At 42.3% G+C, this 23,576-nt stretch overlaps 2 protein-coding genes across 2 annotated transcripts; both read right to left on the reverse strand.

Moving 5' to 3' along the window:
* Positions 1-14,429: 14,429 nt before the first annotated feature.
* On the reverse strand, positions 14,430-14,840 carry LOC146451163 (uncharacterized). Its single transcript, XM_085099492.1, has one exon. The coding sequence runs from the start codon at positions 14,838-14,840 to the stop codon at positions 14,430-14,432; it is 411 nt and encodes a 136-aa protein (XP_084955618.1).
* Positions 14,841-18,246: 3,406 nt separating this feature from the next.
* Positions 18,247-19,921, reverse strand: LOC146451164 (uncharacterized). Its single transcript, XM_085099494.1, has 2 exons — positions 19,648-19,921; positions 18,247-18,781 (listed from the first exon to the last, which is right to left on the reverse strand). Exons 1-2 carry the CDS (start codon positions 19,888-19,890, stop codon positions 18,287-18,289), a joined length of 738 nt encoding a protein of 245 aa, XP_084955620.1. The 5' UTR covers positions 19,891-19,921; the 3' UTR covers positions 18,247-18,286.
* Between the last annotated feature and the right edge of the window lie 3,655 nt (positions 19,922-23,576).

Here is a 23,576-nt window from a genome sequence, read left to right on the forward strand (position 1 = left end):
TAAAATTTACCAAAACTTCGGCAGAGAAAGGCTTTAATGCGGCTTGAGGTAGACAAAGAACATGGCAGAGTAATAACCGGCACACAAACGTGAGCACATCACTGTAGCAGTGTCCATTCATGAACGAAGCCAGAATAATAAATGAGAATCTTGACTACAGTATGGAACGAAGTTGCGGCAACGAACTACGGAACAAGCAAAGATATTGCAGCAGCCAAGTATGTTCAGGGAAAACAGTTTGGAAAATTGTTGTTTCTTTCTTGCAATATTGGTCAAAACAGACACCGCATTCAAAGCTTCGCGTTCGTACATAGCGGCCCGCTTTCGTCCAGAGATGATGAAGATCATTAACTACGATCTGTTTCAGTACTTTTCCGGTGAGGAACCACTGATCGGCACTGAATTCATTGAAAGTTAAAGAAGATTTACTCACTATCACACACTGTCATTGTTAAAGAAACCGTTCATTTGTGCAGTCGAAACACAGCCATTATATTGTTTACAATCTGGTCTAAAAATCACTTGAAACATTCTACATATGATCTACTTGCATCATCTGCTCTTTAGCAACTGAGCTATTAATTTTCACTTGAGCAGTCAGGTTTGTTTATTAACTGTAACAAAAATCAAAAGTGCCGTGTCTGAAGAATAATAATCAAACGAATAATAAGTTTGAGCGAAGCCTTTGTGCGTCTTGGTACAATTTTACTATATGTTCAGTGTAAAGTCAATTAGGGCTGGCGCTATATTTATCCAGCTATGAGTCAAAGATATTACACAACTCACTCTTTTCGAAATTGGGGAGGAAAGATTGCGTGACGAGCCAAAACAGCGTCAGCGAGGGAGGCTACAGATTACATTTTTTAGAACAAATTTTCAGCTTTCTAAAACGCAAAATAAGCTACAACATTTACAATTTTCCATCTTTGTTTTATGCTATCTTTTCATATTAAACAGTCCAATGTTACTGCTGTGAGACTTCAGTAAAAGTAATAAACGACTGTTAAAGCAAATCTCATTGAATATTTGTGACATGACATTAAATGACATTGTCCTCCAAAAATTATCAACAAATAGTTATCACTTTAGTCAAAGCAGTGTTTTGTTTTTTTTTTTTCACACAGTTTACAATCCATTTTTTCCAGCGGCTTTGTATAATTATATAGCTACAGCTCGGCCTTAGTTTTTGAACAGTGTTGGAGTTAGGTGGTCAAAGCAGTTGTGATAGATATAACAAGGTTTTTGTCAATTTTACATGGTTTGAGGTCGTTATCATCTGAAGATATATACAAAGCCTGCAAACTACTGATAACAGTGTACACAATGTTTCAATCCAGCGAACACAGGGCCCTGCAAACCAAACCAATCGATAAAAATAAAGACATAAACATCTTCAGCTGAGTAACAAACTGCCGCACGTTCTTGCTTGAGCTACACATTTCTTGCACCTGAAACCAACAGAGCAACACTTGGTTTAGCTTTCTCCTGCCTTAGGGATAATGCGACTTACGAGTTCACAGCGGTTTGTATGACGTAAGATTTCGTGATATAGGCACTCGCGGAATAAAGAAAAGAGGCCGGCTTTTAAAGCATCGGGATCAAAACAGAAAACTATAGAAGACAAGGTGATCCAAAACTCAAATATTTTGTATAGTTTGTTTGTGATGGGAAGAAGCGTAGAGAGTATGGCGCACCGAAATGAAATAAACTCCAAGAGACTACAAGCGAGGGAGCCACGAGGGCGCGCGCGATAATTGTTCCCCAAGTCGAGTCTCCTCGCAGGAGCCAATTATCGCGCGCGCTCGCGTGGCTCAATCGGTTTACTTTCCCTAAGTAAAATAAGGAACTACTCGTGATCTAGAACTACACAAGAGCGGTACTTAAGTACGGCAGTATTGAGAATACTATCACACAAAAATGCAAAAAAAAAAAAAAAATTAAATAAGAAACGCTGCCTGTGCGGCTGTAAACGCACGCTCTCAACACAAGCATATTTGTTTTTTAACAAGGCAAGTAACTGAAGTCAAGGAAAGACAAAAAGGATAAATAACTGATTTCCTTACTGAAAGAAAAACCAACTCACCTGCTTATCAAAACCTTTCATCGTTTTCTTCAGGCTCCCTCCAAGATTCTCGTTCATCGTTTTCTTCAGGCTGCTTTCGTAAATTTTGCTCATCGTTTTCTTGAGGCTCGTTCGAAGGTATGGGAAAGGAACGGTCCCCGATGATCTGTCCCCTCACAACAGCTTGTAATTTATTGCTCCAAATCTTAAAGGCTAGTAATTTTAGCATCCAACCGATGATACCAAAAACTACAATCCAGAATAATACTTCAGAAAAACACGTCTCCATTTCTTTACCAAACGAAAGTAGGTAACACTAGTACGCAGGAAGCGTATGTGTGGGTCAGTTGAATTATTTGGAGGCGGTACGGTTCGCGCCTACGCAACTCATATGTATACAAGTTCACATGTAAATGTTGTTGTGATAGCCGGAAAAAAAAGAAGTAGCGGCGCCAATCAAGTGCTCACCAATGATCTGCCCGCTTGTGATTGTGTCTAATGAAGCCTAATGAATATAATATGAAGTCACGCATGAAGCAAGGTCAAGCGTGATTGTCGCTGTCGATGTCGTCTTTCTGCTCTTTGGTTTCAACTCGTTAGGTTTTGTGCTTCATTTAGAGGGAATTCCTTGGGCATAAATCTGTTAGTTTTACCATTTATGTAATTTTATTTAAAATTTAACGCTAAAATTACTGCATAAGATCATGTAGCATAACCCATAAAGTTGATTCTTTCAGTCTAGAGACTGGTATTACCTTGGCAGTTTCGCCATTAAGATAGCTGTTGCAGTCACCAAAAAAATCTAGAAGAAAAAAATATTTTCTTCTCAAGCGCTTCGCGCCTCGCTGACGCGGCTTCGCCGCGGATCTCTCTCTCAAACTCGCGGAAAAAAAAAAAAAAAACCTCTTGCACCCAGGGTACGCCGATGGATACAAGCGATATCAGCTACGAAGAGGAGCAACCAACTAGATGAGCAGTAAGGAGAAAATGACGAGCCAGTAGAGATTCCAAGTGCTCAGCCTGAGCCTTCAAGAAAGATCACCACACGGCCTAGTTACACAAGCAGCGAAAGAAAGAACTACTATGGAGTATCGAGCCAACAGAGTACCCTGGCTTCCAGAGGTTATTTTTTTCGCGAGACTAGAAAGCTCCAATAGGCGAAATCTCTTCGAGAAGAAATTGTAACTAGAAAGCAAGACAGACTCGGCGGCTAGAAAGAGCAAAGTGACCCGACGTAACTACTACCAAATCAAACGTTTCATTAATTGATCGAACATAATCGAACTCAATCGAACAATTAATCGATTAATTGGAATAGCACACAGAATACATTTTGCGAAAAAATAACCGTATACAGTTCGTTTGAGGGGGGGGGGGTCCGATTTCACATGAGACCTCTGACATGAGAGTCCTTCGAGAGCTCGCTCTCGAAAATAACGAAATATTTTACGTTTTGTATTTTTATAGTAGTCCGAAAATAACGAAGTATTTCGCTTTTTGTCTCTTTATAGTAGTCCAACTCCGATCCAACTCTAAGTCCAACTCGAACTCGGACTCGAACTCGAACCCAAACTTGATGATTCGGGATTCCCGAAAAAGATCTCAAAAGTTTTCGTTCGTTCATTTCAACCAACGTCTGACAAGTAATAAAAATGTTCATAAATGTTTCGCATTCGTTCTAACCGGAAGGCCTGAAACTCGGGTTACATTCATTCGAATGTTTTCACATTTACAATGCAAATGCCTTGGCTGTCAAGATGATTGACAGGTCAGAGTGGTGTTATCAAAAAATCTATTGTTTCCAGATAGCTCAGATGGAGGGGAATCCCCTAATTAACGAGTCCTTGTCATTAGAGGTAGCAGAGGATTATGGGCGATTCAGCCGCAGTTTTATGTGGAGGATTTGTGGATCATTACTCGGGCCGTAAGGCGACACGAGTTAAGGATTCGGTCTGCATTATCAAATTCTTTTTTATTCTTGGGGTGGCAATGGGCCGAGAGATAAAACTTCGGGCCACGAATTATTGTTCTCGGTCTCGTTTTTTGTACTCGGCTGGCACGAGTTAAGTTTTCGTCGCGTTATAAAATTCTTTAAATTCTCGGTCGCGTTCTTTGTACTCGGAGGAGTGTATACAATATGCGAGCCAGCGAGGCATGCGAGGCAGACGTGCGAGGCATGAACAAAACATGCGAGGCATACGAGGCATGAACAACCCCAACATAAACTGCTAACCGTTACCGGGGAGCTATTTAAGCTAACCTGAGTGCTATTTAGGCTAACCGGAGTGTTTTTTAGGTTAGTTTTGTTAAACCGCAACTAAATCAGTCTATGACCCCGCGGGCCAAGATAGATAAAGATGTGCCTGAATTTCATTTTAAAATATAAACAGCGACAACATTGAAAAACGTATAAGGATAACGTACGCGTGATACGCAACGTTTCTCTAGATCATACCGGACTGTTTTGATCCGTCACTAGTGACCCGGCGTCACATACATGCATATCAGGACCGTACAAGTGGTTTTTGTCTCTAAACGAAAGGTGAAAACGTAATAAGGATTAAAGCCCCGGGATTATAAAAAGCATTCGTATGACAAATGTCGTTTTCCCCTGTATTTCATTCTGACTACAAGAAATGCAATTCTATCTGGTGGCTTATTCACGCCTCACTATATCTCTGTATCTATCTATTTGGGGGAATTAGCGATGCTGGAGGTTATCACTGCTAAAAGGTTGTAGGCTTACGCCATACGTAGTCAAATATGGCACGAGTTTAAGCTGAAAACAGCTTCTTGTTTAACTACATCTTAACAACACCATCCTTGCAACTACAATTTACCAAAAAGTCGGTAAAGAAGGGCTTTAATGCGGCTTGAGGCAGACAAAGAAGATGATAATATCTTGAGGCAGAGTAATATTTTAAGCAACATAAACTCGAGCACATCACTGTCAGTGTCCATTCATAAACGAAGCCAGAACAATAACAGAATCTTGACTACAGTATGGAACGGAGTTGCGGCTACGAACTACGGAACAAGCAAAGATATTGCAGCAGCCAAGGTTCAGCGAAATTGCGGTTTCTTTCTTTAAATTTTAGAAAAAAAACGACACCACATTCAAAGCTTTGCGTTCGTATATAGCGCCCCGCTTTCGTCCACTGATGTTGAACATCGTTAACTACGATCTATTTCAGTACTTTGGTGAAGAACCACTGATCGGCACTGAATTCATCGAAAGTTAAAGAAGATTTACTCACTATCACAGACTGTCGCTGATCAACATTCCATTAAAGAAACCGTTCATTCGTGCAGTCGAAGCACAGCCATTATATTGTTTACAATCTGGTCTAAAAATTACTTGAAACATTCTACAGATGATATACTGGCATCATCTGCTCTTTAGCCAGCGATTAATTTTCAGGAGGTTGTTTAACAGTTACCAAAAATTAAAAGTGCAGTGTCTGTATAGTAATAATTAAATTAATGATAAGTGACAGCGAAGTCTTTGCATGTCTTCGCTCAATTTTGCAATTTTACTATACAGCTGTATGTGCATTGCCAAGTCAATTTGGCCTGGCTCTTTATTCATTCAGCTATGAGCCAAGATATTAACACAAATCACTCTCTTCGAAAAGCGCCAGAGTACAATTTTTCAGAACAAATTATTCAGCTTTTTAAAACGCAAAATTAGCTACAGCATTTACAAAATTTCCGGCTTTAGTTTATGTTTTGTTATCATAACAGTCCACGGTAACTGCTGAGAGAATTCATCGATCATCAAAGGAATACAGCATAAGCCAAAACAGACGTCTTCAGTAATAAAAGGCCTTCTATTCAAACAGCTGAAAAGGAGAAATAAAAATCACAGTGATGAGTAAAGGTTGACGTGATTTTGAATTTACTATATATCTTACGCAGCTCGCCGAACAAGTGTTGTCGCGCGATATCACAATTTCTCGACGTTATGATATTGCCTTCCCCGGCAAACCACGCAGCTGCATCATATATAATAATAATAATAATAATAATAATAATAATAATAATAATAATAATAATAATAATAATAATAATAATAATAATAATAATAATAATAATAATAATAATGACCGTTTACAGGAGCTCATAATGGGCTCCTGCCGTTTACATGGGCTCCTGCCGTTTATTATTCACCACTGCAGTTAAAAAAAATTACAGAGATAAAGTCCAAGATTAAACAATTAACACTACTATACTGATACTAATGGGAAAACAGGAAACGATTAAATTATTCATGGCAAGAAGGACTGACACGCCGAATCGCCTGCATCAAAACAAAAAAGAGGTCGAAAGGGAACAATTCTACTCCATTTTCAAACTTTTTCACAAAGTGGCCGTTTTTAATTTCACAAGACTTCATTAATACTACCCTATTTAGTTCAGGGTAGGATGCTGGGAACGACGAAAAACTGAATACAACGTGCAATATTTCCGCCTCTTTTCCGGCCGAAATTATGTAGATGTTCAAGCGAGCTGTTTTATGCCTATCTTTCTCTTTGTATGGTGTTCAAAACACCATACCATATACTTAGTGACTGATGTGATGTCACGTGGCTTTTGTGGATTGCTGCGCTGCCTCGACTGTATTGCGCTGATCAAGCTGATCAACTCGAAACTTCAACATCCCCCCCCCCCCCCCCCGGGCAAACCCCGGGCATTTGAACGTTTGAAGATTGGATCGTTCAAATTCCCGCCCCCTTGGGCCAAAATGGAGTTCAAATGCCCTACCTTATCGTCGGATTTGTCTGTCAAATGCCCCTCCTAAAGAACAATCGTTGTCTGCTCCTGTCATGAGTTACTACAAAAACCACAACTTTAACACTGAAACTAATGATTGGAAATTGAATTTATTAAGTCGGACAATGTCAATCAGCAAGTGTAAGCTGTTCTAACTCCGAAACACGGCTGTTTAACGAGAAATACATAATAACATATTTAAAATGAGTTAGCCGGCTACGTAGACTGTTCGAGTGGCAGGGTGTTCTGCAGTTTAAGCCAAAGCAGCGTTTTTTTTTTATTCGACAATGTTTTTTTTTTCTTTAACTGTTCACTGCTGTTTTATGGCTATTCTAAAAACCTCTGCAGACACAAATGCGGGAGAAAGGCGCAGCTTGACTCATTGCGTAAAAAACTACATCGTTTAAAGAACTAGAAATACATATTGTAAAATTAGTTAGCCGGCTACATAGAATGTTGTTCGAGTGGCAGGATATTCTGCAATTTTTAAAAGCCAAAGCGGTTTTTCATTCGACAGTGTTTAGTCTTTCACTATTCACTGCGGGACAAAGCCGCAGCTTGACTCATTGACATCGTTTATATACAAAAAACTATCTATAAAAATAATTAATTTTTAAGCACTCTCACTTTTGAAGACCTTTTTCTGTAATTTAAAGCTTTTTTTTTTGTAATGCTGTATCTCTTCCTTTACGGCTCTTCCATCTCGTCCAAACACGTGTTTATAGCTGTTAGCGTAGCCTGTTCCCGGTTCCTAGAGAGATGCGCGAAGGAGAGTGCGAGGGGACGAAAACGAGGGGGAAATGGTCCCCCCGCGTTTTCGTCCTTTCGCACTCTCCTTCGCGCATCTCTCTAGGAGCCTGGAACAGGCTACTGTTAGCGACTTCGGCGCCCCCCCAAAAAGCGATTTAAAACCTGACACTTCCGGTTCAATTTTCCCCACCCCACCCAGGCAAGGTCAAATTCCCCACTCCAGGGCACAGAAAATAGTCAAATGCCCGGGGTTTTCCCAGGGGGGGGGGGGGGGGGGAAGTTGAGGTTTCGATTTGATCGGCGCATATGTCAGCCGTTCTTGGTTTCTTTGTCACCAGGCAAAGCTATACATGATCCAGATATCTGCGAACGAAAAACAAGAGAGCGAACAAAGCTACAGAAGGAGCTACTGTAGATTTCACACGCTTCACTGTATCAATATCGTGCGTGACATGGGCTGTTTGATCAGGAATAAACGGGGAATCCCCTTATATCACCGAAACTAAACACAATAAATTTTTGACAGCACGTATTGATTGATCCAGCAGACAGCCAACCTATTTGCATCTCAAAACGCTCGGCTCGGCGTCCGAAGAAGTTACAAATTCGTTTACGAATTAGAATTTTTTTCTACCTAGAGTATTATTATCCAGCGTATTATTATTACTTCAGTTCGGTAGTTCGCGGAATGCATTAATATTAAAATCTCCCTTTGGAAGCGAATAACCTTTGACTTAGTCTCATTCTTTAAGACAAATCGCCGATATTTTGTGTTAATACTGATGATATTCGTGTTAACAATATAACCCTCATATTGTTTGGAAAAGACAATTTTAACATTTTTAAATGTCGAGATGAATACACTAATAAAATCTATGACCCGCGGGTTGGCCTTATTTTATTTGCATGGCCATACAAATTTACGTGGTATAAGAATAGGGAGGTTTGCGGTTCGCATCGTTTTTGTAATCAATATTTGGCTCTTTAGAATAGATGTCTTTATATCCGTCGCCAGTATCGCCGCGATCGTCGGAATCACAGGAATTTGAAGAAGGGCTGGGCGATGAAACAAACGATGTCATCGCCGGCGCTATGTCCTGGGTGCTGATGCTGTGAAGCCACTGAAGATTGGTTAAACTATCTTCAAGAGAAGATTCATCGTCTTCTTTGTCTGTAGGATTCTGGGCTTTCCAGTTTGCTGCAAATCTTTCAGCGTAGGATTGCATTGCTACCGACATTTTGCTGTTCATAATATACACGGACCAGTAACCTCTGTTTAGCTTGCGATACAGCTGCCCCGTTTCGGACTTTACTATGCCACCTTAGATCAAGTCAAAATGCGCCCAAGGATAACGCGATTAACGCGAAGCACGGAAATAAAATTGTAGAAAGTTTATTTTCATACGGCTTTTTTTAGCGAAACGTGCTCCACGTGAAAAGCATGTGCTCACGACACTTCCTTTGCTTCTATTGGTGCAGACCTGGACTAATGTCAATCAGAAATTCAGAATGATTGGCGGGATGGGGAAATTTGAAGGGCCTAGCCTGTACGCGCCGTATAAAACACGACAAAAGTAAAGCACTCATCAAAACACAGCAGAACGTCAGCTGCCCATCGTCGGACGTTGCGTGCTCTCAGTACACGATTTGGGAAGTTGAGAATTTTATCCAGCACAATTTCAAAATGTTTCCCTGCGACGACTTTTGGCAGAGCCCAGTGTTTGGTCCCCTGATCGGAGCCTTAATAACATTGCTGTGTGTAAAGGTGTGGGTGAATCAACCAGCAGAAAGGGAAGATAGAGAGAAGAAACTGCCAAGTGAACACGACGAGAGATTCTGATAAGAAAGTGAGTTTTGAATTTATTTTGTACACACGTCATATCCTCTTTGTGTTTGTTTCTAGTGGTAGGCATCGCTTCCCCTCAATCCTCCTGTCACTCGCTCATCATACTTTTGTTATGAGGCCAATTGGGACATTTTTTTTTTTGCGGAGCGAGCGACCCCTTGACCCTGGATTGTTTTGCAGAAACTCGGTTATGCTTCGGTGGTGTCGGACTGAAATATTTTGAATGTTTTCGACTGTCATGTATCACAAAACTTCGCGGGGTGGCAGGGCAAAAACTGTCATGAACTATTCTTTTGCAAACAAGCGTAGGTAACTGGCAAAAACAATCCACTGATAGAGTACACCGCTACGGCGGTTCCCATGCATTTACATCAGTTTCCCCACGTGCGCTTTCATAACTCTTTCTCGGCAATGGTCTTTTGTTTTGTTAGCCAATTAATGATATGATGTGCCTGGTTTAGAGACGTTATGCTCGATCCCGGCCCTATTGCTTCCAGTTTCAGTTGTGTTGGTGCATGCACTGTTATGTTTACAGTCAACTCCCCTTATTGCAGACTCAGTAGCCTGTGAACAGGCTCCCAAGTGGGGTATAGGGCGAAAAGCCCTATATCCCACTTGGAAGCCTGTTGTGGACACCCTCGGGACCGCCAGTTATTGTCCTTAATAGCGAGAGTCCGTAACAGAGGAAATTGATTTCAGTCAAACGTCTGTAATTTATTTTTACCGGGGATTTAGCTGCTGTCCGTATTATCGGGGTGTATTTTAGCGAGGTGTCAGCGAGACGAGAGTTTGACTGTACTAAACATGCTAAATACTGCTCGATTGGCAAAAGGAAAGGTCAAGCTCTCTTTGTCATAGATAAGTATCCAGACATTCAGTGGCGTCGTGACTGAGAAAGAATGCGCGGTCAGCTACGCTAGATTTTAATCTGTGTGTTTCCGTGTCTACTTTAGATTCAAGAGAAAGACGAAGAAGATGTGGTGTATTTACTTCTGAGGACGTCTTTTTTGGCTTGTGGCGAATCATTGCCATTGAAGCATGGCAGCATATAGTGGACTGTTATCATAAGTGTTTTTTTACCGGCTGAAGCCAGAACTGAAAGGCTGAAGCGACGTTAGATTTTTACGTTAGCGTTTCTTAGTTAGAAGATAAGGAGTTGTCAGTGCTGGTGACTTATGGCTCAGAATTGTATCAATATAGCCACGGCAGATGTGAGTTTTAAAAAACTCTGACTGTGCAAAACACATTAAAGCACGAATTGTATTAAAATAAAAGGCAAGAGAAGACACATTGGTTAAGTTGCTTTCTCAGCTTCAAGCGATGAGAAAGAAAGTGAAATAATCATCTTAAACATATTCCTGTTTAGAGAGAGAATCTCGACAGCCGGAAATACGTCTGCGTTCGCAGGTTAATTGCTGTTCTGTTATGCTTATGTCTAAAGTTCTTTTGTGAGAAATCCATAACCTTCTCAAAACTCAAAAGAGGCATAGACCACCTACAACTAAAAGGACAGAAGACCTAAGAATTCCATCGGTCATTCACGCATTGGTATATCAAGCCACAAACAACGCTGCTCCTGCAGAGAAGGCAGCCAGAATAACTAGCCTGCACCCATGGTCAAACTTGACTGGAGGAGGGTTATAATAATAGCTTATGCGTTATCGTGAAGCTAACTGAATAAATATCAAACATAGATTGCTGTAGATAAAATCCACCATACCAAATACACCCCAACAAAAGCGCCGTCAAAGTGATTTAGTAGTCATTAGTAGCCGTGTTAGGCCGAAACTTCAAGGTACGCTAGACAAAAAAAGGTCGAATACAAATAGTTTCGACCTTTTTTGACATCTTAAAGATGTCAAAGATGTCATAAGTAGTCTTCCTAAAACAGCGAAAACCGTGGGAGTCTTGCTACAAAGCGTGAGCAAAAGTGCTTGAAGCAGAAGAACCTTTTTCAATTTTTTTCGCGCAAGCAGTAAGCATACAAATCCTTCTAACGTTTGGAACTGATACAAAATTAAAAGGATTTGTGTTCAGTTTTGGTGATGTAAGGGGATTCCCCCGATCAAAGACTCCATGTCACGGTATTGATGCAGGGTTAAATCTACAATAACTCCTATTGTAGCTTTGTTCGCTTTCTTGTTTTCTTCCGCAGATATCTGGATCATACATAGCTTTGCCTGGTGGTAAAGAAGCCAAGAAAGGCTGTCATACAGCCGAGGCAGCGCAGTATATCCACAGAAGCCACGTGACATCAAATCGGTGATTGTTGATCGATGCGACTTCAGACTGACAGCATACCAAGAGAAAAAAGAAAGGGCCATAAAACAGTTCGCTAGAACAACCTACATAAACAGGAAAACAGGCTGAAATATGCTAAGCTGAGATAGGTGTACTGAATGGAATCGTCAAACGCAGACATCACAACTGAAAATGTCTTTAAACCTTAAATGGAAATAGAACTCCGCTTTCAACCACTGAAGGAAAGGCGCGTTATTCACTGTCATGTTTTAACTCTATAAACGGCAAGAGATCGCTTTACAACTGCTGTTTCATCACCTGGAAACAGGCTGAAACTCAGTTACCACGGAAGTCTAGCGAGAGAATCAGTTCGCTGAGAAACAGTTTGAGCTGAGTCGAGACGGCAGCGAGGAAGTAGGGGTATTGAATTCATGAAATCGGTACAACTTCTAAACTCAAGTTCAGCCCGGTTCCCTCTTGTGGCTCTGTATTAGTAAACACGATATTGGACCAAACTCTCGCGTCAGTACGAGTTCACCGCTCCGGTTGCTTTACCAGAGTAAGTTTCCTTTACTGAATGTGAAAACTCATACCAGTGTTGTGAAAACGCGGTGCGCTTGTTCGTTTCATTTTCCTTCTAGTTAAAAATATTGCTTTCCAGAATAAAACTCTCACTGCCATTGATTAACACGGTTGATGTAAACGCGATATTTTTAATAACTCTCTTATCTTGTATTATACTTGATGAAACGTCCCACCATAGTTAATTGAAGGCAATGGTTATGAAACCTGACAAACTTCTTTGTTATATGTTTTTGTTTGCCTTTTTGGCCTTGACCCTGCACAAACAACAATAGAATTTGGAATGTGTTGGAGCAACTGACCAATCGCAATGTTTTTTATTAAGATATTCAACTTTGGTGGAACGTTAAAACAAAGGATTGTGCACGGTCGCGGCCCTTCCAACATAAACTGCAGCACCATTATTGTTTTCATGGAAAAGTTTCATAACCAGTCCCTCAATTAACTATGGTTCCACCTATATGATCTCAACATATGCTTAGACTTATTACAATGGCCACACGTTTACACACATATTTTATTATCCTAGAAGCTTACACAGTCCTTAGCTCAATATTTACATTCAGTATACTTATATAAAGATATAAAGGGTATAGTAACTCGCCTGTGATACAGAACATAAAAAAAACTTCGCTATCAGTTCAATACTGAGAATAATTATTGATCACAGTAAAAGTCTATTCAATGTAATAATACATTATTTGCTGTGGATTTGTACCGGTCTAATTGAGTATATTAGCTCATACTTACACGACTCTTAAAGCACTGAGCTATTTGAATATTTGTGACATGACATTAAATAACATTGTCCTCAGAAAATTATCAACAAATAGTTCATTATCCCTCCTGCATACTCATTAGCATTTAGTTATGAGAAAGTCACCCCAGACGAGCAAGCTCGCTGGGGAAAACATGAGAGGTGCTAATAGAGTAAGCAGAAGGGGTGGGTGGGTGGGACGATTCCAACCACAGTTAGGCAAAACTGACAACTATGAATAATTAACGCATGCTTATATACTATGCACGCGGGCTAATGAATATTAATAAAGTATGAATAGTTCATTATCCCTCCTGCATACTCATTAGCATTTAGTTATGGGAAAGTCATCCCAGACTGCGCCCCGCAATCGCCGTGGCATTCGCTGGCTAATCCAAACAATCATACCAAAATAAGTCCCCCCAAGTCCCCAACCTTACCCATCCTCAACCCAACCAATTTCCCAACCCTCACTAATATTTCAACATGACTGTCATAGATGCTATAGAGAAAACCATGCCAAACTATTACAGGCCTTGAACGCATCTCCAAAGTTTATTGCCACAAAAACAAAATGAACAAGACAAGATCAAAGGAACCTACGAAAACTATGATAAACTATGCAAACTTATGACACTCCTTGTAAACTTTCGTTAGTATCTACCTCTATCGAAACAACAAAATCAAGCCTTAGAATGCTTTGGGAAAAAAGGATAAACAAGCTTTACACCCTGAAACAAACGTAACGCTTAGAATGCTAAAGTAAAACCATGTAGGTTATTATACTGCTTGTAAGCTTTCGCTAAATCTACTTCCAACGAAGACAAGGTGTCCGCCGCTCCACCAAGGCCAAGCACCTGATTCAATTTAATATAATGACGTGCAGCTGATGAGGACTTCCAGCCCACGTGATCCATGATCACATCAAGCTTCGCTCCGGCAATGGCGAGCGAAATTGCACAGCCACTCCTTAGACCATGTAAAGTAACATTCCGATTATTAAAGGCTGGAATTTGGCGAACATACGTCGAGAGCCGCGCCTGAGCCGCGGCCGACTCAAAAGGTGCTGGCAAAATTTCTCCAGAAGGGTTGAGGGGCCGAAACAAAATCCTTGTCGGATAGAAATCTTCAAAAGGTCGCATAAGCTAATGTAAACCTCAACTGCAGTCGCCGGGCAGACAGAAGGGTCCGCATGACACTTGAGAGCAAAAACGTTCGAAGTGCCGTCTCGCAGCGACTTAGTTAGTGTATGGTTAAAGAGTAGAGCCTTTTTTTCCGGAAAATAGAGAATCTCCTTTGTTTTCATTCGACCGAGGTCTCCGGCCCTGTCACCACCAAAGAATTGTACCTTAAAAAAGGCTTAATCTCTTGCGAGAACAAATAGCTGTGTCGAAGAACGAACATGTATGTTCATGCGCTTAGTTATTTGAAGATAAAAAACACCAAATCCTGAAGAAAGAAAGGTTCAGCCTTCTCTGCATGACCCTTGCGGCGAGCTGTTCCTCTCTGACAGCTGATAAATAGGACTTAACCAGTGGTGAAGCTGCGGGGTTGGCGATCCCAGGGAAAAGACTCTCGGTTGCCGATCTCCCATACTTGTTGAATATAGCTCTTAATTTTCCAATTATCGAGTCAATGGAGCCGTATGCTAAACGCTTAGGGCAAACACAAGAAGAAGCATTCTTCTCACCCAACAAAGGGCAGGAATCAATATGTACCACCGTCTTGCCGAAATTATCCTTCCAGATCAAGAAGTCAATCACGTCGTCAGGTATTGCCGAGCAAATGTCCCTCTTCGAGGTGGATTCTAAGAACTGTGAAAACTCCATCTCTAAAGCACTTCTTTGTTTTGATAAGGGGTAGCCTGTTGCCTAGTAACCAAAGTTTTCTTTCTCCCCCTTATAAAACAGAGGTCAATAGGGGCCTTCAGACTCTTCAAAGTTGTATGTGACTTTGTCTGACGCTGATAGCCACATCTCTGACAATAGCGAAAATCAAAATCCTTGGGTTTGGAACAAGCCGGGCACGACACAGATGGCTGGAAAAGCCTGGGTACCAACGGCAAAGACTGAAAAGAGAAAAAATGGTTTCTCCCGTTAGGCAGTTTACGACATGTCTTTCCCAATCCTAAATGCCCAGAGGCTATACGGAGAAGAGCCAGGAATAAAACCATCCTTTGAAGGGAAAAGGAGCGTATCCGGTGATCCCTTCTCGGCCACCAAAACATTGTGGCTGGACAATGCATTTAATAACGGCCACCATCCGGGTAAGGGGGACATCAATGGTACTACTATCGTAACAACTGCATTCACTGATGCTAGGAAACGCACAAGAGGCCCAATAAGTGAAAATGGTGGGAAAACGTAGGCGTTAACGCGGTTGCCATCGCAAACAGAGAGGTCTTGGTTAAAAACATTGACACCCGATGACTCTGGAGTAGGGTAGGGCGTAAAGTGCTTTAACGAGTTCCCTTGCCAGTCCCGTTGAACATTGCAATCTAATGACATCAAATCAAGATCATGGCCATTAATTCCGCCAAACCGACGCTGGACGATTTCCCAAGACTTCGGAGAAAGCATAGCATCCGATCGAGATAGTCTCCTGGAAAACCAATCTGCCTGGTTCAGGTGAGAAGGAACAAAAGACATTTCCAGGGAAAGGTTTCTATCCACCAAGAACTGGAAAATCAAACGCGAAATCTGAACTAACTTTCTAGAGCGTGGCCCACGGCCCGACCAAGCGTGGAAAACAACCATGCTGTCCACCTGTGCATCAATCCTGCAATCAGAGACGCTCTCTGGGAGTGACTGCAATCCCCTGAGGACGGCCCACATCTCCTTCACATTAATATGCTCGCTTCGAACGGTTTCTTCCCAGTAGTCGCCGACAGAAATGGTCCCGGTAGGCAGGTGAGTTACCGCTCCCCAACAGAAAGACGAAGCGTCTGAGGTAAAAGAGATGGCAACATGACGTTCACTTCTCCACCGAATCGCCTTGTCCCAACTATCAAGGAACCTCCAAAACACTATTTCCTCTCTCAGATTCGGAGATAAATTCACCTCACCACCTCTGGAAGCCCCTGCGATTGACGCCGCCATTTCCCTAATGTAGAATTTAGACGCTGGAAAAGCCAGGGAGAAGGAATTGCATTTCCCCATCAACCTCTGTAAAGACTTCAAGGAGATAGTAGATCCACGTGAAAGTATTTGCTCGCGTGGCTGAGAGAACTTTATCTTCTTATCTTCAGGAATTCGAAACGCCTGCGCTATCGAATCTACTATCATGCCCAAGTAACGGATGCTGGTTACAGGGACCAGAACGCATTTGGGGAGGCCCAAAAAATAACCCAGGTTTACCAGCACGAAACAGACTATGTACAAAGCCGCCTCCGCAGATTGATAACTGTATTCCGGCGTCCTCTGCAACAGTGGGCGTGACCAAAATCCCTTCAAAGCAAACAGCTCCCCATTCAAACGGTCGTCAATATACAGTCAACTCTCTCGTAAGCGACCACCCTTGGGGCACGACAAAGTGGTCGCTTACGGGAGGTGGTCGCCTACGGGAAAGATCAACAAAATAAGCCTAATGCTGGATTAATTAATTAACTACATAAAAATATTACCTTATCAGCTAAAATTAGGCGAATAGAAACTAACATATTTGGCTTTTTGACCTGCAGCAAGTTTCGAGAATACTACAGTGGCGTGTACAGTACTTGTCAATGTGTCTCATGTTAATTAAACTCACCTGAAACTTTGTATAACATTTTGGAACAGATCACTGTAACAATTCCCGTTTACCTACAGATATAATTGTAGCCATCTTCTCTGTCTGTAAATTGTTATCATATGTCAGCAGTCCAGGGTAGCATCATTAAAAATTGAGCTTTTGCGATTTCTGAGTAATGAGTTTTTGGGGTGGTCGCTTACCGGAAACAGAAAACAAAAGAATTTGTCAAATTTCTGGCCTAAAAAGTGGTCGCGGTCCCTTAATAAATTTGAGAGGCAATCACTTACGAGAGAGCTCTTGAAACAGTATTTAACTGAGAAACAAAACGGTTGTTTGCGAAGTGGTCGCTAGCTTACGGGAGGTGGTCGCTTACGGGAAGTGGTCGCTATGAGAGAGTTGACTGTACAGGGAACACGCGACCCCTAAACTCCTAAAAAATTTGTGGGACCCAGTCCAACAGTTTGGTATACAAATGGAGAATTTTTCCACCCGAAGGGAAGCGTAACTCCAACCAACCACCACCCCTGCCACTCAATACCAAAATACTGCTGAGAATCAAAGGAAAGCAAAATATGGTCATAGCCGGACTTGTCATCAATTTTGCTCATGTAGGAGTTAGGATATACGAAACGAGGGACGCCAACAAGCGTGTCCAGCGAAAAGGGGGTGTCGACCACAAGTTTAAAAACCTGGCATCAATGCATAACCCCGGCTTTTGTGGTTCGATCGTCATGGGAAGGACGAGGTGGGGCGGCGCCCCTACACCCACTTTACCCCAAACACGGATCGCTCCTGTCTCGATACGTTTCAAAATCGTTTCCGTAACAAATTGCGAAAACTGTTTGCAAGAGTAGTGGTTCTTAAAAACCCTAGTCGGGGGTTCCGCGCTCTCATACTTAACACCCATAAATGATCCCTTAAAGGGCCTCATGAATGTTTTGATATCCACCCCATGCTCCAACCATTCTAGAACGTCCTTTGCAGGTTCGTACCCGACCAAAATGTTTTCCCAGAGTCCAATTCGGGTGCGAAGTTGACCAGGTTGAAAGGAGCGCGGATCGCGAAACGACAGATCCCGCAGGTTAGAAGTTTCCCCCGCCACAATGCCTTGAACATGGGTTAAACAAGCGTCTTCTGATGTCATTTTCTCCGAACTCGGTTTACCCTCCATGGATACCCATCGTATTTCCTTATGCCTGCTTTTTCCCACCGCTTCCAAAGGCATAAAGGTCACCGTATCTCCCTTGAGACGTTTTGGTTTGGGCTAGAACAAAAGAACCAAAAAGGAAAAAGGATCAGAACGATGTACTCAAACAGAGACTGCAAACCCGAGTTCGGAGAAAATGACCACTGTAGCCCGAGTAATCGGGCTCAAGGGCATGCCTATGGGCAAAACGCTTGTGGGGTCATTTTCCCAACCTCGAGACCACAGACTAAAATGACTCATATTACTCAGTGCCTTACATTTTATTATTTTCAATTGCAAATACAAGGACAATCCCGAATTCCATTGCAACACACATCACTTTAACAGATTTCACAATCTTTAACACTTGTCCGGGCAAGAGCGCGAGATGTGTCCCGCCTTTCCACACACCCAGCACTTCCTCTCCGAAAGTGATCTAAAACCGAGATTGGTGCCGCGCCTCTGGTATGGAGCCTTGCGCGTCCGTCCAGTGAACGAAGCTTGATTCACCGAAACGGGTCGTTTGGTTGCCTTAGCAATAACGTTGGCCACCTCGGCCTCCTCTTTCGACGCCACCAGCTTTATTAACACCTGCTGAAGGCACGGGTTGCTCAACAACGGACGGCACTGCCTTAGCACTATTTCATAACGCAACGCTCTTTCATCCTTCTTTTCCTTCGTAACATTAACCACTTCATCCAGAGCGGCGATCGCAGCATATGGGTCAAAAAGAGCCGCAGGACGCGCGATCAGCACTGGAGACACGACAAAGCAGACTCGACTGCCGATGCATCCCTTTTTTTTCTTCCACTCATCAAACTCCATCTTTAGTGCCCCGACCGTTGCGGGCGGGACCTACAAAAGAGAGAAAACACCAAGTAACTCCACAATGTCCTTAAAGATGGTTTGCTTGTCGCCTTCCATTCTTACGCCACCCCACGGCACAGAGCGAAAAGAAAACTCATTGCACAAGTGGTGCCCGACCGATTTTTTTGTTTTCGTTTTGACGCCACCTCGTGGTACAGGGCAAAATTTCTCGACACACCCTCGACCGCTTACTTCGTGTTTCCCTTTGTTTTTTTTTTCCACGCCGCCCCTTGGCACAGAGCAGAAGTCCTCGACCCACAGCTCGATCGGTCCTCGACCGATTTCCCATTTTCCCTTTTTTTTTCCACGCCACCTCGTGGCACAGAGCAGAAGTCCACGACACACTGCTCGATCGGTCCTCGACCGATTTTTTTTTTTTTTTTCACGCCACCTCGTGGCACGGAGCAGAAGTCCACGACGCACTGCTCAAACAGTCCATGCCACCATGTGGCCAGACAAGCAAAACAGAACACCACTGTGAGACTAAAACGGACCTTGGCCGAGGCCGCACATTCCGCGCCCCTCAAGGGACAAGTAAGGAAAGGTGCAAACGGCATAAATAATTTCTACGGTCCTCCAACACAAACAGCTCCCAAATATATCGCAACCCTAATTCATAAGAAAAAACAAAAAGAAGAAAACAACTGAGTGCAACAGCAAAAACATAATATAAAACAACAGACTATCGCCCAAACATTTAAAAGAACTGTATCGTGGCGAACCCAGAAGAATACCCGCCGACCATGTGCTCCAAGCGCGAAATTTAAAACCGGCTCCCCAGTAACGGGAAAAACATAACGAGAAAATGTAATGTTGGGCAAACAGAAATAAGCAACAAACCCCGGCTAGAATACAAGACTAAAACATTGTAGGCGAATATATACCTCAAGGTTGACTGTCGAGCTGTTCGACGTACTCGTCTCATTAACATTTTCTCGGGCAGAACTTTGGGCCGCAATATCTCCGCTCGCAGTTGCTCCTGAAGTTGCACCAGCCAGTTGCACCAGCGGAGCAGCCTGTTCAACAGCGCCTTGAAGTGGTTGTAAAATTTCCTGGGCCCTCGCACGGTCGTTCACTTGGGACGGACGCTCGGACATCTTCAACCGATTCCAACCACAGTTAGGCAAAACTGACAACTATGAATAATTAACGCATGCTTATATACTATGCACGCGGGCTAATGAATATTAATAAAGTATGAATAGTTATCACTTTAGTCAAAGCAGTGTTGTTTTTTTCTCACACAGTCTACAATCTCTTTATTTCCAGCGTCTTTGTATAATTATATAGCTACAGCTAGGCCTTAGTTGTTGAACAGTGTTGGAGTGAGGCTGTCGAAAGCAGTTGTGATAGATATAGTAAGGTTTTTGTCAATTTTACATGGTTTGAGGTCGTTATCATCTGAAGACATGTATAAAGCCTACAAAACTACTGATAACAGTGTACACAATGTTTCAATCCAGCGAACACAGGGCCCTGCAAACCAAGCCAATCGATAAAAACAAAGATATAAACATCCTCAGCTGAGTAACAAACTGAGTGCCGTACGTTCTTGCTTGAGCTGCACATTTCTTGCATCTGAAACCAACAGAACAACACTTGGTTTATCTTTCCCCTACCTTTGGGATGATCAATGCGACTTACGAGTTCACAGCGCTTGTATGCAGTACGATGTCGTAGTACGCGCGGAATTCCTTACGTGACCAATCGAGGGTAAAGAAAGACGTTAGTATATCTTAGAAAACTTTTGAATGCAGCTGTTACTAGCTGTGGTAAGCCTAACTAGGCAGGCTTTTAAAGCATCGGGATCTTGCAAAACAGAAAACTATAGAAGACAAGGTGATCCGAAACTTTAATTCTTTGTATAGTTTGTTTGTGATGGCAAGAAGCCTAGAGAGTACTGCGCACCGAAATGAAATGAATTTCACGAGACTACAAGCGAGCGAACCACGAGGGCGCGCGCGATAATTGCCCCCCCGAGTTGCGTGACCTCGAAGGAGGCATTTGTCGTGTGCTCTCGCGTGGCTCAATCGGTTTACTATGCCTAAGAAAAATAACGGACTGCCTGTGATCTACAACTATACAAGAGCGGCACTTAAGTACGGCAGTATTGAGAATACTACCACAAAAAAAATATAAAAAAGTTAAATAAGAAACGCTGCCACGAGGGCGCGCGCGATAATTGCCCCCCGAGTTGCGTGACCTCGAAGGAGGCATTTGTCGTGTTCTTTCGCGTGGCTCAATCGGTTTACTATGCCTAAGAAAAATAACGGACTGCCCGTGATCTAGAACTATTTAAGAGTGGCACTTAAGTACGGCAGTATTGAGAATACTACCCCCAAAAAATATAAAAGAGTTAAATAAGAAACGCTGCCTGTGCGGCTGTAAACGCCACTCTCAACACACGCATATTTGTTTTCTAATAAGGCAAGTAACTGTAGACAAGGAAAGACAAAAAGGCTAATAAATAAGTGATTTCCTTACTAAAAGAAAAGCCAACTCACTTGCCTTTCAAAACCTTTCATCGTTTTCTTGAGGTTCCTTCCAAGATTCTCGTTCATCGTTTTCTTCAGGCTCTTTTCGTAAATTTTGCTCATCGTTTTCTTGAGACGGTGGGAAAGGAACGGTGACCGATGATCTGTCCCCTCACAACAGCTTGTAATTTATTGTTCCAAATCTTAAAGGCTAGTAATTTTAGCATCTAAGTGATGATACCAAAAACTGCAATCCAGAATAAGACCTCAGAAAAACACGTCTCCATTTCTTTACCAAACGTAAGTACGCAGTTAGTGTCTCTAGTATGCAGGACCCGTGAACTTGAAACTTTCCATTTGCATTTTTCAGTCGCAGGTGTCACAGTCATAGTCAACCAATTCGACCAATCAGAATGCGTTATTTGCCTGGTCAATGTTGTTGTGCATGTGATAGCCAGGCTCACGCTTGATGAAGCACTGGCGTCAATCGTGGGGTCACCAAAAATTGACAAAGTGGCGGCGCCAATCAATTGCTCACTGCCCGCTTGTGATTGAAAAATCTAAGGCGACTCGACTGACCCGTCATGCAGACGCATATGAACGAAGGCGGCAGAAAGCAGTTAACGAAGTTACGAAGAGGAACAAGCACTCCTATCTGTAAAACTAGATGAAGAGCGGCAAGGAGAAAATAACGAGATAAAGATTCTAAGCGCTCAGCCTGAGTCTTCAAGAAAGACCGCCACACGGCCTAACACGAGCAGGGAAGGAAAGAGCTACCATGGAGTATCGAGCCAACAGAGTACCAGTACGGATAATAAGCCTCCTCGAGATAGCAAGTTCGCCAAGCAAAAGTACCCGATGCAAAGAACGCCCGGCTGGATGAGGAGTTACCCTTCATCCAAGAAAAGATGCACAGCTCAAAGAAATCAGTCGGACTGCTTCAGAATCACTTTGTCAAGGGCATATGTGGTGGTCACATGTCCCAACCAAATCGAACGTTCGATTAATCGAACTTAATCGAACCCAATCTCGATTGAGTTCGATAATTGAACACAATCGAAACCTCACAAAAAAATTGGGCTAATCGAACCAAATCGAACGATCGAATGGGTTCGATTAGTTCGGTAAGGTTCGATTGAGTTCGATGGGTTTCATTGAGTTCGTGGATTAGGTTTGATTTTGAATCAGTGAATATATATTTTTCTGGTTGGATTCCCGGGTCCGATTGTTAGTTGAAAATGATGTCCGGAGTATGAGAACACACACTGTTTTGGGGATGACTCCAGCCACAAAAATTGATTTATTTTCCATTTTAACGAATCCATGCACCGGACAGTGTCATTCAACATTCAACACTGCCACGTAAAGCTTGTATTGGCCACGTGGATCTGGAAATAATGTGCAAGTCTTAAGCTGTTAAGCAATCTCCTATGTGCTGAGATTGCAGAGGTTTTTTTAGAAATCGTTACACGGTTAACAACTCTATTGTTGCTTTAATTGCTTTACTTGCAATTATGGCAGTTTCATTTATCTCACGTTATCTTGTGGATGTTGTGTTGAAGACCGCGTTCTTCGCAACTTGCATTGTCTTATAGTCCGTTGAGCGGAGTTGTATCAGTAAAGGATGTGCTTAATACAAATGGCAAGTTTTTATGATATGAAGAGTTTAGCAACAAATTTAACATTACCACAAATTATTTGCACTACTTGCAACTAATTTCAGCCGTTCCATCCGAGTTGAAAAGGAGAGCAGCACAAACGTTTATACCTGCAGCTGATCTCTCTCCGACTTCCGCATCCGTTCCGTTAAGAAAAACTTTTTTTGATCTTGCTGAAGCGCGCTGTAAAAATTATTACCAGTTGTTCAATAATCACGGCTCCATTGTTCCAAGTGGAGTTAAAAAGTGGCAGGATAAATTCCCAGAAAAATTTGTTGATTGGTCAAATAAGTTTCAAGATATATACCGCTTTACTAAGGATAACAAACTCCGTCGATTTTGTTTTCGTTTTCTGCGTAGAATAACTGTAACGAGGAGAGAACTCAAACTATTTCATTTAGCAGATAACGATAAATGTATATATTGCTCTAGTGCTGATTCAAAAGAACACACCTTTATTGATTGCAGGGAGTCTGCATAACTTTACTCACAAATTATATCATGGTTCAGCCAGTGTCAAGGTACTACAATAACACTCGAATGAAAAAATTGTTTTTCATGATGTACATCATGTAACTGATGTGCTCTCGGACCCCGAAAGACGCAGGCTAGATTTGCTCATCATCTTGGTCAAACAATATATCTACTCCT

Source organism: Pavona decussata, unplaced genomic scaffold (assembly GCF_977016875.1).
Source record: "Pavona decussata unplaced genomic scaffold, jaPavDecu1.1 SCAFFOLD_395, whole genome shotgun sequence".
NCBI classification, from domain to species: Eukaryota; Metazoa; Cnidaria; class Anthozoa; order Scleractinia; family Agariciidae; genus Pavona; species Pavona decussata.